The sequence below is a fragment of the Tiliqua scincoides genome, chromosome 6, assembly GCF_035046505.1.
Source record: "Tiliqua scincoides isolate rTilSci1 chromosome 6, rTilSci1.hap2, whole genome shotgun sequence".
NCBI lineage: Eukaryota > Metazoa > Chordata > Lepidosauria > Squamata > Scincidae > Tiliqua > Tiliqua scincoides.
In genome coordinates, this window is record NC_089826.1 from 47,612,868 (window position 1) to 47,630,663 (window position 17,796).

A 17,796-nucleotide genomic window follows, 5' to 3' on the forward strand; every position below is an offset into this window, starting at 1 on the left:
ATTGTGGCTTGCAAGCTACACTTACCTGGGAGTAAGTCCTATTGACTACAAAGGGACTTCCTTCTGTGTAGGGTTGGGCTGTGTTTTATCTAGAACTGGCCTACTGAATGAAATGGTACTTCCTTGGATGTTCCTCCAATGCGCAATTTAAAAAATCTTAGCTATATTGATAAAAGATGTTCAATTACTATGACCGTATCCCTTATCTCATATCAAATGAACATTCATTTTGCAGGTATAACTTATTCCATCCCAAATCGATCTGTTACAGACACAGAAGCAGGCACCTCAAGTGAACAGGGGGAGGCTCTCTGTTCTTTAAAACTTTACACACCCACGCACACTCCTCTCTCCCTATCTTTCTGGGCTGGATGGTGTGTGCCTATGCTTCTGTTCACCAGTGAGTGAGAGAGATTGCAAAAGCGAATGAGAGGAGAACAAAGGAATGGTGAGGAAGCTTCCTGTATACATTCTCTAACCAAAAATAGAAACAGCTGAGGTCTTGAGTGAAACCTGGGAAATAACAGGTTTATTTCTTCATTCATTTCACTTGATGAATGGTAGAGATGGCATCAAGTTGCTTCATCTACATATGCTTAGCCATTGGAGCAAATGGTAAGTATACTTAACCTTTTCTAAAATGCAATAGATTGGCAGCAAACTTCAGGAACTGATTTTACATCAGACTTTTGTGATTAGAATGTGTTTGTTCTATTAAGAATTCCTGGTATCTTGATACACTGACATTTCGGTCGTCTTAGAAATGCAAATGCTAGGTAAATTCAGCAGCTCTAGGATATTAACACACAACATTTTTTTTCATGATGTGCAAGTTTATGTTCAGCTCAGAATTCAAAATTTTAGCTCAGGTCTTAAAAAAACAGCTGGAGACTGATTATGGAAGTGCATTCAGATTTCAGTGCTCTTCTTGACATGTTAAATATTATTTCCCTTGTGGTAACTTTTAGCTGATCTGTATTCCACTCTCCTCTTTTTAGGACAAATTTTTTGCTGTTTAATTTCATTCTTTGATGTCAACATGGTAAAACTGAGTTGAATGTCTCTTCATAGGACTAAAATGATTCTAGCTCTGAAAGTAAGGAGGAGTAGAAAGAGGTGATGTTTCTCACTGATAAATGTTGTATGCCCACTATGAAGGGAAAGTTAAGCGTTCTCTTGGGAACTTGTAATTGCTTTGCAGATCTCCAGGACAAAAAAGCTGCATTATAATATTAAAAGCCATTTCTGCCCAATGTTGCATATAAGCAACAGGGACTAAATGTGTACACCTGTGGTCCGGACAAAAATGGGTTAACTCCTGCTTTAATTGAGCATATTATTCATATAGTATCTGGACAACAAACATCGTAATTAAGATGCTATAGAAAAGTCTATAGTAGGCTTATAGACCAGCCAATATACCATAAATGATTGATGTTTCATAATATGCACACATACATCTATACCTATCTATAAAAAAATAGAATGTATAGTGAGCAATGATTGAAATATATTCCTACTGAAAAAATGTATCATTTTTCCAAACAAAAATTATTGTGCTACATAAGGAAAAATGTAAGTGGGAAAGACCATATGGTTTGAATCATTTCATATTTTAAATAATCTGCTTGTAGGATTACAGATATTTTGAGAAGTGTCCATGTGGCTTTTTTGTCCATTCAAACATCCTATATTTAAAGAACCCCCAACACCTATTCAGCTTTGTCCTCAGTGATACCTTGTACTCTCCTAAAATGTGTCCTAAAGTGTCCTGTGGCCTTGCCTTTACTAGTATTACTCTGTAAATTGATCAAAGGTGTTTTTTACTGTATGAGGTTATTATGTTGGGAATGTCTGGTTATGAAAGAATATTGACTTTGTTGAACAGCCCTGAGGTAATGGAACAGACTTTTCCTTATCTTGAGAAGGCCTCCATTACTTCCCACCACCACCACCACCACAGGATGCAGTGCACACCTCATTGCCATGACTGTATTGGTGCTGGAAATTTGGATAGGGTTGGGCTCACAAAGTCCAGTTCAGAGGAAAACCAAGAACATGAAGCTGGTCACTTATGGTTGAAACATCTAAAACCAGTGCAAGGGCTTGAACCCAGTTTCACCTTAAAGTTTCATCTAACTTGCTTTTAATTATTTAGAAGCAGATTCTGCCCTTTCAGTCAAATTGGCAAGATCTACATTCTCAGTGCCCCATCAGCTACTGAAGCCAATCCTTTTTAGTAGAAAATATCACCAAACCTGATCATTAGGTTTCATGCAGACTGATGTAGATTACAAAATTATTAGCTAAATAACAGCTAATTAACAATCTTTACAGCAACAATCTTTACGGAATAATAATCTTTGCAGCATTCTGAATGCTGATCTGGAGGTGCATGTAGCTGCATGATTTGGACCGTTACCATAGGTGGTGGGGAGAAGGCCCTTTGATTGACAAAAGGCCCTTAGGTTGGCAAACTGCCCCATCCAAAAAGAGGATGGGTGAGAGTGTCCAATTCCATATGCTCCGCCTGCCAATAACAAGTCTTTGAAGATAGTCTAGCATACTGGTCCAACTTTTACGAGGGTCGCCCAGAAAGTAATGCACCACATTTTTTTCCTTCAACAATTATTTATTGAACACAATGAAACTTACACACAAGAAAGAATGATGTTTCTTCTACACTCCCTATTTTTCCACGTAATCTCCGTCCAGTTCTATGGCCTTCCTCCAGCGAGACACAAGGGCATGTATGCCCTGTCGGTACCACTCCTTGTTCTGGTCACGAAGCCATTTCTACACTGTGTGAATCACCTCTTTGTCATCCTCAAAATGTCTACCGCAAATGGCATCCTTTAATGGCCCAAACAAGTGGAAGACTGAGGGAGCTAGTTCAGGGCTGTAGGGTGGATGGGGTAACACAGTCCAACCCTGTTTAGTGATGTCTTCCGAAGTCCTCAAACTTGTGTGAGGCCAAGCGTTATCATGTTGAATCAAACATTCACCTGGGTTGTTATGGCGCCGAAGTTGCTGGAAGCGCTTCTTGAGTTTGGTTAATGTCTTCACATAAGCTTCAGAATGAATGGTGCTGCCTCTTGGCATCACATCAATGAGTATGACGCCCTCACAGTCCCAAAACACAGTGATCATGACCTTATCGGCAGAAGCAGTTGCTTTGAATTTTTTCTTCTGTGGAGATTGAGGATGACGCCATTCCATCGACTGTCGTTTTGTTTCGGGCTCAAAATGGTGAACCCAGGTTTCATCACCTGTCACAATCCTGGACAAGAACGCTTCCCCCTCATCTTCAAAACGTTTCAGCAACTCAGAAGATATGTTTTTTCTGAGAGATTTGTGGTCCACCATAAGACAGCGTGGAACCCATTGTGCACACACTTTTGAGTAATCAAGAGCATGGATGATTGCATCCACACTTCCTTTGCTGATTGACAGCTTCAGCGCCAATTGCCTAGTCGTTATGCGTCGGTCCTCGCGAATGAGCACATCAGCAAGCTGCGTCTTGTCAGGTGTGACAGCCGTGGATGGCCGCCCCGAACGCTACAAATCTTGGAGCTCTGCTGAACCGCCTTCTAATGGCCTCACCCTCTGTGCCCAGCGACTAACAGTACTTCTGTTGACTGCAGATTCTCCATAAACTGTACACAAACGTTGTTCCCAACAGTTTCTTTCTCCGCAGTGAGAAATTCAATGACGATACGCTGCTTGTAACATACATCACTTACAGACGCCATTTTGAAACACTGCTGCAGCTACGCTATCTGTCTGAAGAAACCAAAAATTTGTGTGTGCACTCCTGAAAATTCAAATAATGTATATCTAAAGTTTCGCATTCGTACCATTACTGTAGGCTGAGAAAAAAAATGTGGTGCATTACTTTCTGGGCGACCTAAGCCACTTCTATTAAGCCTGTTTTCCTACTGCAATATAAGCAGCAAAGGCTCAGATTTTCTTTTAGAAATAAACTGGTTCCCCAACTTCTTGCTGTCTGAATTGTGGGCAGTTGTATCAGCACTTTTGCGCAGGTGCAATACATCCTTCAGTGGTGCCTTAGGGGGGACATGATTGACACATACAAAATTATGCATGGGAAGGATAAAGTGGGTAAAGAGATGCTCTTTACACTCTCACATAGCACCAGAACCAGGGGACATCCACTAAAATTGAGTGTTGGGAGGGTTAGGACAGACAAAAGAAAATATTTATTTACTCAGCGTGCAGTCAGTATGTGGAACTCCTTGCCGCAGGATGTGGTGACGGCATCTGGCCTGGATGCCTTTAAAAGGGGATTGGACAAGTTTCTGGAGGAAAAATACGGGTTACAAGCCATAGGTGTATGCGCAACCTCCTGATTTTAGAAATGGACTATGTCAGAATGCCAGATGCAAGGGAGGGCATCAGGATAAGGCCTCTTGTTATCTGGTGTGCTCCCTGGGGCATTTGGTGGGCCGCTGTGAGATACAGGAAGCTGGACTAGATGGGTCTATGGCCTGATCCAATGGGGCTGTTCTTATGTTCTTATGGTTAACCCTGGATTCCAGCTTCTTGTTGGTTCCTTGTTGTGGAACCAACCTGTGCCTATGAGCAATGGTAGACAACCCTCAGTTCCTCTCCCCCAGAAAATGACTTTGAAATGAGCTTGAAAATATGGACTAATGAAACCAGATAATGTTAAACTATGTTAAACTATGCCTGGTTTAAGCTTTTCCTCTCATTGGGGTAGAGTCATTATCTAAGGCAGAGGTCTCCAAACTGGCCTCTGCAGAATAGTAAGGCTTTGCCACTGCTGTGCCCAGAAGGCTAATCCTGGTGTACTGGATCTGGCCTGAAGGCCAGGGTTTGGAGGCCCCTGATCTACAGTGATGTTTTCTACTTGTTATTGGAAACACCTCCTTCTTGGGCATGAGGTGTGTGGCTGAGTGGTAGAGCTGCTGCCTATGAAGCCAGAAGAACAGCTGGGAATGCAGTTCGAAACAGCCAGAAATATCCGAGAACTGCAGAAAGTGCTGATAAGATGAGTCATCCCTGCTGGTGAGAGAAGGAAGCACCATCCAGTGAGAGTGGAGTGGAGTGCCACAGTGGCGTAGCTAACCCATTTGCTGCCCAGTGCAAAGAACATTTTGTAGCCCCCCCCCTCTCCCCGCAACGAAATCAAATTTAATTAATTAAATTGGGTCTTTTTTATTTGTTAAAGTGAGTGAGAAATGTTAGTTAATATTTTGAAAAAGCATGGACATTGAAAGTTAGGATTGGGTTATAGGTTGTATGAATTAAAACTGTGTTATTTATTTATTTATTTATCCCACTTTTCTTCTGAAGGGCATCCAAAGTGGCTTACAACAATTTAAATATGTATACATGTAAAATAAAACTGTAAAATGCAATGTAAAAAAGCAGCAAACAATCACAGGCATAATGGATGAACATACAAGCACATAAAATACAATAATCAATAAAGCATAAAAGCATCAATAAAAGCAGCAGGTGTCAGGTACTACAGAAGACTAAAATCAGAAGGCTTGCTGAAATAGAAATGTTCTCAGAGATCACTGGAGGCTTCTAAAAGGAAACCAAAGGGGCCCTCTTTCAAACCACCACCCCTCTTACTTCTGTAAGTGACCACAAATCTAAAAGGCATATCTAATTTAGAGCCCAAACCTGTGCCTGTCTACTCAGAAGTAAATCCCACTATGGTCAATGGAGCTTACTCCATTAAATCCAGATAAGACAGAGGCTCTCCTGGTTCGGAAATCCTCGATGCAAGTGCTGGATTATCAGCTTGCTCTGAATGGAGTTGCACTCCCTCTGAAGGAGCAGGTCCGCAGCTTGGGGGTCCACCTGGACTCGCAGCTGCTCCTGGATTCCCAGGTGGCGGCTGTGGCTAGGGGGGCCTTCGCGCAGCTTCGGCTGGTGCGCCAGCTGCGGCCGTACTTGGATCGTGCAGACCTGGCCACGGTTATCCATGCTACAGTGACATCGAGGTTAGATTATTGTAACGCGCTTTATGTGGGGCTGCTCCTGAAGACGGTTCAGAAACTGCAATTAGTGCAGAATGCGGCGGCCCGTGTGGTCACTGGAGCTAGGCAGTTTGATTCTGTCAGTCCGCTTCTCCGGGGGCTACATTGGCTGCCCATTCATTTCTGGGCCCAATTCAAGGTGCTGGTCTTGACCTTTAAAGCCCTATACTGCTCTGGACCAGGGTATCTTAGAGATCGCCTACTCCCGTACAATCCGGCTCGTCCTCTCAGGTCATCAGAGAAGGCCTTTTTACATGTGCCGCCACCTAAAGAGGTACGTGGGGCGGCGGCAAGAAATAGGGCCTTCTCAGTAGTGGCACCAATGTTATGGAATTCCCTTCCCCTTGACTTGAGAATGGCTCCCTCCCTCGAGACCTTTCGGCGAGGCCTGAAGACCTTGTTGTTTACACAAGCCTTCTGACTCTATGGCCTTTTTAACATCTTTTATACATCTTTTAGTTTTTTACAGGCGTGATTCCTCCTTGAACTGCCGTTTTATGCTCTTTTTATTCTGACTTTTATCTGATTACTGTTTTTATGGTTTCTCTTAATGTGTTTTTAATATGTTTTTATCTGTTAAATTATGTTTTAATTTGTTTTTTTAATATGTTGCCCTGGGTCCCTTTGGGTCCCTTTGGGGAGAAGGGCGGGATAAAAATAAAGTTGTTTATTATTATTATTATTATTATTATTATTATTATTACTCCCAGGAAAGTGTGTATATACAGTTTGAGAGGTGCAGGGGAGACAATCATAACAGCCAGCAGCTTACCTTTAGGAATTGAATAGAATAGGGATCGATGAATTTCAAATAAATGATGAGATGATGATTATTACTAAGAGGCCAGGCCAGGCCTGCTCTGGGTGCTTCGTGCTGCTCAGTGCTCCCACTGCAGCTTGCCTCGAATGCCTTGCCTTGCCTGCTCCCCTCTTCAGGTTCCTGTGCAGGGAACCCATCACAGCCAGCCAGTCAACCAGCCATCTGAGAGCCCAATCCTATGCATGCCTACTTGGAAGTAAGTCCCATTATAGTCAATGGGGCTTGCTCCCAGGTAAGTGTGCATATGATTGCAGCCTTGGAGCACAATCTATGCATGCCTACTTGGAAGTAACTTAGATTGGGCTGCAGTTGTAGGCGTGCACGGGTTTAACTGTTGCCCCCTCCCCCCCCCCGCAGATTTGTGTGCTGGTCCCAGTGCTGTGTGGAAGGTTGCTAGCTTTTCCCTCCCATCTGGACAATGTTTGGTGGGGGGGGGGTGAGATCGCAGCCAGGAAGGCAGGGAGGAGGGGAGGCAAGGGGAGAACGGGAGAAGAGCGACATCAAGAAGTTCCCTCTCAGCTGCCAGCAGGGAGCCTGCAGTAGAACCTAGGCTACAATCCTATGCGGTTTCCTGGGAGTAAGCCCAATTGACTATAATGGGACTTACTTCTGTGTAGGCATGCATAGGGCTGGGCTTCTAAGTCTCTCTTCTGTATGCCTCTCTCCTGTGTGCCTGTGTGGAGGAGCTCAGTTGTTGCCCCCCACGCCCCCCAGCAGGCAGCAGAGATGAAAGTTCTTGTGGAGCACTGCTGGGGCTCGACTTCACAGCAGTCGTGGAGGGCAAGCAGCAGCAGACCGCGCAGTCCCCGGCTGCTGCCCCCACCACCACCACATCTCAGCTGCGGGGCTGGCTACTCCACAGTGCCTGCCCCGCCTGCAGCCCACTCTAAGTCACGCGGGGGCAAATAGCAGTGAGGAGCAGTGAGTCGACTGTTGCCCCCCAACTCCTCTCCCCTGCTGCTTGCCTGCAGCAGCCCCTCTCCTGTGTGCCTTGCAGCAGCCCGATAGTCGCGCATGGGCATTGTTACCCATGCGTTGTAGCCCCTCCCACCCTGTAAACCACACATTGTAGCCCCCACCACCCTGTAGCCCGGTGCACGTGCTACCCCCTGCACCCCCTTAGCTACGCTACTGGAGTGCCATCAGCTATGCAGCGAGGCAAGTGCAGCCAGAAAGAGACCAGACTGTGAAGGGCTCCACCTGGAAAGAAGGCGTTCTTGGAAGATCGAACTTGTTATTATAAAAATCCTTATGGAGATTTAGTAAATCTTTCTATGTAAACTACCTTGAAAAAGCTGGAGGAGAAATCCAATGGCAAGAAAGGTGGTATATAAATACTGGTATTATAAGTATTATTATGGCAGCAGTTCCCAAACTGTAGGTCCAAGATCCATCAGTAGTTCATGAACCCATTTTTGTTGGGCCACAAAACTCACAAGGCAAATTAGGCTATGTGCATTGAGGGGGAGAGCTACTAAAAGGTGCTAACTGGAGAACACTGCTGTCAATCACCATTATAGCCACACTTAGGGCCTAGGAGAGGGGGGTAAAGGGGGTAATTTGTACCTGGGTCCAGGGTCAGAAAGGGGGCCCAGGAGCCAAAGGAGGGGGCCCAGAAAGTTCCTGGGATCTGACATTTTCCTATCTCACCTGAACATGCTGCCTGCGCATGATGCTCGGGCACAACACAATCAAGTGCAGTGCCTGCAGTGTTAACTGCTGCTGCAAGCCATGCACACAGGGCCCAGGAATACATCCATGACCCTCCTTAACACAATGTCAAATCTGGGAGGAAACTTGCCTGCTACAATAGCTCTCTGGCTTGTGGATCTCCTCAACCGTGAAGGAGTGTATGGAAGCTCATGGACCCAGCTGCAGGGCTACAGCTGCTGCAGCAGTTCAATTTGGTCCATTCTAGTGTTAGTCTAAATATGACGATGCTAATTTTCTGCAATGAATTTTTCTGTATTTCAAAGATTTTAGAGAGACTTAGGAGTGTGTCTGGTTTTCCATATTACTTTATCTAGCTGCCAATGCTGCATGGTCAGGTAGACATGGGCTCTGCAGCAAGAAGCCTAGTAGCCCTGGGCTCCAAAGACTATTGTGGCTGTCAGCACCCTCCCCCTGCCCAATTTTGCCCCCCATTCTACCTGCCCCCATTGCCCTCTCCCCCTTTGGGAAGGGGCCCAAAAGAAACTTTGTACCCCCCAATAAAATTCCTCTCATAGGCCCTGGCCACACTCCTTGGCATTTATAAATCAGGCATCAGCTTCTAGGGCCTCTGAAAAGTCTGGGAACCACTGTGTTATGGTATTGTGATTTTTGGCAGTTTGGGATGTATTTTTCTTCTTTTTATCTTTTAAATGCCCTGTGAATTCTTGATTTCTTTAAAATAGAAATCAATTTTTTTTAACTGCAGTACTATGCCTTGATGTCTCCTACTCATGATAGCTTTAGCTCATGCTTAACCATTTCTGCCCAATGTTGCATATATGCAACAGGGACCAAATGTGTACACCTGTGGGCCTGACCAAAATGGGTTACAGATGTGATTCCCATTAATATCGGGGTTTCGAGTAACTTTTAAGGCTGGCCTGATGAACTTGGTGGCGTTAGATGGTTTTGTATGTTTTGATCTTTAGGAAAATGAGCTAGGGTACAAGATCAAACATTTGTCCCTCTTTCAGTTCCATTTTCGTGTGTGTTTTGATAATATTCATTTTGTTCTTTGGCAACATCCAGTATCTGTTATATGACTCACCTAGTGTATTTTTAACTTTAAAAAGTCATCCTTTACAGCAAAAGAACTCTAACACTTCATAAAAGTAATCATAAAGGTTAATAGTTGAACTGCCATTCTAAATACAATCCTGTGTAAAGTTCATGGCCAACTGAAAAAGCTGTTCACTCTCAACTAAGATTAAGTTCAAAGGAAAATTCACATTTACTTATGAAAAATATGTAAGAAAGGCTCTTCTCCATAGGGAAAAGTATTCTTTATCCAACTCTGTAGAAATCTGAAAAAAGAAAGAATAAAAAGGAAAAGTGCACACAAGAGTAGATAGATTTTGAGATTAAATGGAAGATATAGTGTAAAAGCTTTGAAAGAATAGGAATAGGAATAAGAATAGGACTTCTTTGTTTGGTTCCTGCAAGAAAAAGGATTGTATGTTAAAGCTCTTTTGAAAGATGCTGTACTAGTTTAATTAAATTCTCCTTTCAAGAGTAAAGAGAGAGAAGCAAAACCTTTTCTATTGACTGTGGATGTGCAGGAGATATTTTTCTGTTCTTTCAAAATCAATACTCCATTCATCCCTGTGGTTTCTACCAAACTGACTTCTCTGGAACTAAATAAAAATAGTAAATGCCATAGAAAAACACAAATTACCACCCTTTGAAGGAAGGATAAAATTATTGTTTTAGTCAGAAAACTAATCTAAATGCCTACAGTCAATTTTGGTTATGGTCCGGTTCTTCTAAGAAGACCTGGTTGAGGTGTCTGGGGGCCACTTTTTCACTCAGTTGGCCAGTTCCACATTCAGCTGACTGAAGAGTCTCTCTGTGTGGTACAGGACTGGATGCCTCTATGATAGTAGCATTTGGTCCGAGGATGCTGTTCATTTATATTGGCCTGGGCTTGCAAAGGATTATCAACTTCCCCTTTTCTGAAGTATCCTCTCAATACAACAATAGTAACATCTCAAAAGCATATTTTGGTTATAAAACAGCAACATGTTTTACACATCTAAGGAGGGCCTGAGAGAAGTAAACTGTTCACTTGGCCAGTGCACTTGTGCATACTTTTTTCCAATTAATGGGATAAAATGTTGCAATTGCATTTGTGCACTGAGATCAGATGTTTGCATATTATGGCTGTTTTCAAAAGTGACATGTAGAACACTTGCTTTTCTTATTGCATCATTTTGAAAGCCATTCATGAGATCAGTTAAAAACAATTGCAACTACTAGGAGAGACAGAGCTGATTCGGATTCTCCAACTAGCCTGATATCATCGCACGGAAGAGATTGTGGGAGCTCACATCTCCCACTCACCCAAGGTGTCTTTCCATTGTTAATTACATGGGAAAGTTTCATTCAAATTGTTTGTACATGCCACTAATCAAATTCTGATGATACCACCTGCATTATTAGACAGTAGTGGGATGGGACTTGAGGGGAGGACATGTGCTTCATGTGTGTCTCCACCATGGGATGGCGATGGGCTGGTTGGAGTACCATCTGAATCTGCCAAGCGATGTCTAGTACTATAGCATACATTGGCATTTCTGCAACTCAAGTAAATTTATATATATAAACTTTTAAAATATAGGTGCTTCTAAGTATTTCTCCTAAATTATATTAAGGAACTTTCCTTTAATTAAGAATTAAGACAAAAAATTATTATTTTTTCCTACCTATATTTGGGTGCATATACATAATTTGTTTGCAGCTAATTTTCTGAGCACCAAATCATAAATTTTAATCACATTTTTCTTGTTCAGTACTCATCTTATGTCAAGTTGCTTTGCTTGCCCTTGCTCAATTTTCAATACAGTTTCATTTGCATAGCATAATTGATCTGTGTCATTTCATTACAATTACAGTCTGCAAGAAACAGAACGAAAATCCAAGATGCCTAAAATGAAACATTTTTATAATATTATTTTAGCTCCTAGAGAAAGAGCTAAAACCTGAACACCATGAGAATGAGTGGTCAAACTTAGTGAAAGGAAAAACGTACCCTGTTAGATAGATTTACCTGCCTTCCATATTTTTGTGGTCTAGATCTGCTAGAATTATATTCTGCTTGGAAGTCATAAATTTAAGTGGGATAAAGATTGTTCTTATGGGCTTCTTGGGCTGCACTGTCAGAAAAGTTGTTCTTAAAGTCTGGCATCTGTGAGTGATCTATGGCTCTTTATCTATCAATATGCATCTTGAAGTCTACCGCCCTCTTCTCACTGTAGAGTAAATTTAGTCTTTGATCCTAGGAGTGGCAGAGATGATCTTAGTCAACTCACTCTTTTAGCAACTCTCTCTATTAGCAACTTGAAATGCTAATATTTGAACACAACCATTGCACAACTATAAGGAGGAAATGAGGAATTTGTTCATCCAATAATGTTTACAGATAAGATTATTTTAAATAGAATTTCAAACTGATTTTGAAGATTGGAATAGGGAAACAATAGAAAGAAGTAAAAGGACAGATGGTGATGGTTCCTTCAGTCAGGCCAGGTGCTTGACTGAAGGAAGTCTATTATCATAAAGACTTGGTTCAGTGGAGGAGTCTTGTAAATTCTATCTAGCTATTGTCATGGCATCCGTTTCATGAGCTATATCAGGATAGTTGGACTGCATATAAAAAACCAAGAAAGGAAGCAGGTTAGCTAACATAATAATATGAAGTGTAACATGCTGCAAATAACAATCATGGGGAATGTCCATAGTTCAGGGAGAGATTGTGTGCTTCACATGCAGAACAGTTCAAGTTTAATCCTGCATTTCCAGATAAGACTGGGAAAAACCTCTCTGAAATTCTAGAGAGCACCTGCCAATAAATGTAGACAGTACTGACCTAGCAAGACCAATGCTCTGACTTCATATAAGGCAGCTTTATATGTGTCTGCAAGGGAATAAAAACACCCCTCTCCTTAGGGTGACCTGGCAGAAATTGGATGGTGGTAATTTTCTTTGCTTTCCACCCTGCAGTGGTAACAATGCTGGATGCATTCTTTGGTCACACTTGACCTTATGGTATGTGTGGGCCGTATCTTTCTCCATAATTTGTTAGACATTTTAAAAGAGATATTTAATCAGGATGTCAATGATTTGAGCATTTTTTTCTAATATGTATGCTATTTTACACAAAATATACATATCTGCATATTTGTCTGCAGTCTGTCTAGATAATGTTTCCAGACTTTACTTCTGATAATTTTGTATAATCAGTAGTTTCTCCTAGTAGACACTGTTGAATCATATACCATTGGTTAAGCGGAGGTGTAAAGATGCCTCCTACAGGATAATAACACTAAGCAATGTTTACTTGGAAAATACAGTAGATTATTAATAACATGAGATAAGAAACAGCCTTTGCTGGTGATTTTTCATCCTTCCTTACAGTAAATGTTTTAATGAAAGGATGTAAATGTTAATTAAATGTAAATGTCACAGACAAGGGGCAGATGGCTTCTTTCTGTAAATATTTTTTCTCACTTCTGTTTCTGTTCTGTTCTTTAACAAATAGCCCTTGTTGCTTCTAATTCCTTTCTTGCTCAGTGACATAAATTGACTGATCTTGCAACACAGATTTTGAAGCTTGCATTCTTATATTGGCCCTCAGACCAGATTTTGTGTGTGTGTTTCCTTTAACTAATTCCTTAATATCTTCAGACATGAGATCCAAATGCACACCCAAATTAACTAACAGCCCAGACTCAAGTCCATTTACTGGCCAGAAGGTTCCACTGATTTACTTCAATTGTAAAATTAATTCAATTGTAAAATTAATTTCAATTGAAATTAATAACACAGGACTGTAATCAGCCAAGACATGCAGTATTTACTCTTTCAGTAGTAATGCGTGATGCTTAAGAAAGTTGAGCACATAGCATTGAATAGCAAAGAAACATAAACGTTGGGGGAAAAAAACTTCCTTTAAATGTAGCCTAAACTCTTTCATTTGCTTCTCAAAGTAGTTATCCATGCTATTTCAAGAACTCATGGTTTTGGAACTGGTGTCACCTGTCCTCTTGGCTATTTCCCCTGTGGGAACATTACCAAATGTCTTCCTCAACTTCTCCACTGCAACGGGATAGATGACTGTGGGAATCAAGCCGATGAAGACAACTGTGGTATGTTAATAAAACCTTTGCTACAACATCACAATTCAATTAGCTTAATTGCAGAGTTGCTTCTAGGGGATGTTGGACTTAGGGCAGGGCTGGCTCAAATCAACTCAGTGCTTGAACAGTGCCCAACTTTTCTGCTCTCCTCCCTTTAAAAAAATGTAAGTATCAGCATGTACAGTCCAAGCTCTCTCCCTACCACTGCCATTATCCGCTCCACCCACAGCGCCTACCACTTTTTCAAAACAAGCTGAGCAGGAAAATGCTGGGAGTGGAAAAAGGTATCTTCTTCCATTCTGAGCATCCTCTCACTTGCTTAGAAAAAAAACAAAACTTGAGAGCAGGGGGGAGGCAGCAGTCACAATGGTGATAATGGGAGATGCAACCGTGTTCCCACTGCTGATCTAAGAGGGGCATGACTGGTGCAGGATTGCAACAGACCCCTGTTTCCTTCTCCAGACTCACAGTGGCAACTGCTCTCTTGCTTCAGTGAACTTGGAAGAAGAAGTGGGTTGTTGCTATTCCAAACCTGTTCCTTTCCTTTTGGGAGAACAGGCAGAAAAGAATTGTAACAGTGGCAGGGTGAAGCAGGACGTCCCCCCCCCAAAGTGTGGGGTTCAGAGCAGTTGCTCCAGTTTACCTTACTTAGGGACAACTCTGCCAAAGCCTAAATGTGGTTAGAGGTCATTCTAGCATATTGTATCCTTGTTTACTCCAACTTCATTTTCCTCCCCTCCCTCTGTGGTCCCCCTTGTGTTGTTTTAGGAACTCCTTGGGGCTAGAACTTGTCCTTTTATATTTTGAAAAACACCATCCACATAGATATAACAATAGTAATTAAAATAATTCTATTTTCTGTTATTTTGATGAAATACGCTTTTTTTCAAAACTAAGCAACTGGTTATGTATAAGACCCGCTTGCCAGACACTTTCATTTTTCAAATGTTATCAGATATCATGATTCCCAAGTGGCTAAATTTAGTGTGGGAGAAGATAAGACTATTGGGTTTCTCCCTGGATGCCTAAATTATGCTCCTGGAGCTGCACGTGTTTAGATTGCTGAACCAAAGACTCCTTGATATTAAGTTCCAAACCCTTCACTCTACTGCTTCCAAGGTCTGTTCCCCCTTATACTACCATATTCCATTGTCCTTTTGTCAGTTATCTCCCTTGTTACCAAAAGGGTTGTTTTGTTTAGGGGAATTAGTATACTGCCCTTATTGGAACTTTAGGATCGCAGGCTGGATAACAAGATGGCGTAATGCAGAGAAATTCCCTTTGTTCAAAGAGGAGACTGGGAGAAAGATAACTTTTAATAAAAGATTATAGTTTTATTACAAAAGCACAAAGGTAAACATAATGCACATGGAAAATTGATAAGTATATGATTCTTGGTCCTAGTACTTGAATCCAGGGCTTTTTTTGTAATGGAACGAACCAGAACGGCGTTCCGGCACCTTTTTTTCCCCTCCTCTCTGCCCCCACCTTTCCCCCCCCTGCCTGCACCACCCCGCCCCCTTTTTTCCCTCCTCCTTGCCCCCACCTTTTTTCCCCTGCCTGCACCACCCCGCTCCACACTGCTGGCTAGGGAAGGATTCGAACCTCTCCCCAGCACTCTCTCCATTGGGCTATAGGAAAGCCTATTATTAAAGTGTTCAGAACTAATATATAAGGTCTTCAGCCCAGCTGGTGGCTATCAGTGCCTCAAGTATTAGTTCCAAACACTTTGAGCCTAAGAGCTCTGGTGGCTCAATGGATAAACTGCAGGTCTGTGGAACCAGAGGCTAGGGGTTCAAATCCCAGTGAGGAATATTTTTTTTTTTTTAAGGTGGGAAGGTGCTGCAAAATATAAAGGTTGGTTGCTAGTTGCCAAAAGGGGGGCCAGTTGAGGCTGCAAAACTCCTCAAAGTTCAGTCCCAGGCAGGCTCTTTTTTGAACTTTTTTTTTTTTAAGTCCCAGGTAGGACTTAACCCACAGCCTCCAGCAGGGGGCTCACTCCAGGAGCTTAAGTGTGGGTTAAGTCCTAACTGGAACTTAAAAAAAAATAAAGGACTAATACTTGAGGCACTGATGGCCACCAGCTGGGCTGAAGACCTTATATATTTGTTCTGAACACTTTAACTACTGTATAGGCTTTCTTATAGCCCAATGGAGAGAGTTTCCTATAGCCCAATGGAGCACCTCCCCACCTAAAAAAAATGGGGTGTTTCACTCCAGCTGTGGCAGGAGTGCTTTTGCTATCAGGGAGCTCACACGGGATGGACGCGTGTGCATGCGTGTGTGTGTGTGTGTGCGTGCGTGCGTGCGCGCGCGCGTGTATAAAAAATGGTTTATAAATAAATAAATAAATAAATAAATAAATAAAAAGTTGTGAGTTCCTGCACCTATTTTTTTACAAAAAAAAGCACTGCTTGAATCTAGTGTACTTAGCTTTCATGGTGGTTGCGTGTGGAGAGTATTTGGTGCATCCGAGGAAATTAGAAAAAGGAAAGGTTGTAGGGAAGGATTTTAGGGGTCCCTGGTCTGCCAAACCCAGTTGCTGACTAAAGAAGGGGAGAGAAGGGGAGAAAAAGGGGGGGAAGAAGGGGAAAAGTTCCAGATGCGAGATAGTTACCTGTCCTGCAGAGCAGTTGGATTGGGGGGGGGGAGTCCTGTGTGGAGGACCCTCTGACACAACACCAATGTGTTGGTCCTTGGACAGACAGAGCCAGAGAGAGAGCATGTGGGCAGGAAGCCCTCTCTTAAAAAGGGTTTTTTTGCGACAGAGCTGAGCTGGATGGTAGCTTGCTTACTGCAACACATCAGGGAAAACATTGAAAAGATCAGGATGTCCCTTATCAGCAAAATTCAATGGGGTCTAATGGCTGGCTTCCTAGCTGGGGGAACTTAAACAATACCAACACAAGAAGGCAGTTCAGGTTTGCATACAGTACTTAAACAGTGATTGGGTTATCATGTTGGCAACCTTCAGACTCGAAAGACCATTCGCGCTCTGAATGGTGGTTCTGGAACAGCGTCTAGTGTGGCTGAAAAGGCCAATTTGGGAGTGACAATCCCTTCCACACTGGGAGCAAGTGCAGTCTGTCTCCCTGGCTATGGGCCTTCCTTCTTTGCCTCTTTGCCTCAGACTGTTGGCCAAGTGTATCTTCAAACTGGGAAAGGCCATGCTGCACAGCCTGCCTCCAAGCGGACCGCTCAGAGGCCAGGGTTTCCCACCTGTTGAGGTTCACTCCTAAGGCCTTCAGATCCCTCTTGCAGATGTCCTTGTATCGCAGCTGTGGTCTACCTGTAGGGCGCTTTCCTTGCATAAGTTCTCCATAGAGGAGATCCTTTGGGATCCGGCCATCATCCATTCTCACAACATGACCAAGCCAACGCAGGCATCTCTGTTTCAGCAGTGAATACATGCTAGGGATTCCAGCACGTTCCAGGACTGTGTTGTTTGGAACTTTGTCCTGCCAGGTGATGCCGAGGATGCATCGGAGGCAGCGCATGTGGAAAGCGTTTAGTTTCCTCTCCTGTTGTGAGCGAAGAGTCCATGACTCGCTGCAGTACAGATGTGTACTCAGGACGCAAGCTCTGTAGACCTGGATCTTGGTATGTTCCGTCAGCTTCTTGTTGGACCAGACTCTCTTTGTGAGTCTGGAAAACGTGGTAGCTGCTTTACCGATGCTCTTGTTTAGCTCGGTATCAAGAGAAAGAGTGTTGGAGATCGTTGAGCCAAGGTACACAAAGTCATGGACAACCTCCAGTTCATGCGCAGAGATTGTAATGCAGGGAGGTGAGTCCACATCCTGAACCATGACCTGTGTTTTCTTCAGGCTGATTGTCAGTCCAAAACAATGAATAGGAGACACTTAAACAATGATTTAAGATGCCAGACTTCTTCATAGGGAGGTGGATTTAAGTTGCCTATAATGTGTAATCACAGGAAGTTGGAGGTTGTGAAAGCTTGTGACTTGACCTGATTGTTGAATGTAGGAGACACTTAGTAGTACATAACCAGATAGAGAGAAAGTCACAACTAAAAAGCAAAAGGGGATTTTCACGTAACACCCTATTTGTCCTTCTTAATGGACCCAAGGGAGCG

General features: G+C 42.8%; 1 protein-coding gene across 1 annotated transcript in view; it reads left to right on the top strand.

Moving 5' to 3' along the window:
- Window positions 1-566: 566 nt before the first annotated feature.
- RXFP1 (relaxin family peptide receptor 1) overlaps window positions 567-17,796 on the top strand; it is a 47,574-nt gene continuing 30,344 nt past the window's right edge. Inside the window, exons 1-2 of the mRNA XM_066632895.1 lie at window positions 567-615; window positions 13,557-13,712. Of these exons, the coding sequence (XP_066488992.1) occupies window positions 567-615; window positions 13,557-13,712 (205 nt within the window). The remainder of the gene's footprint in view (window positions 616-13,556; window positions 13,713-17,796) is intronic.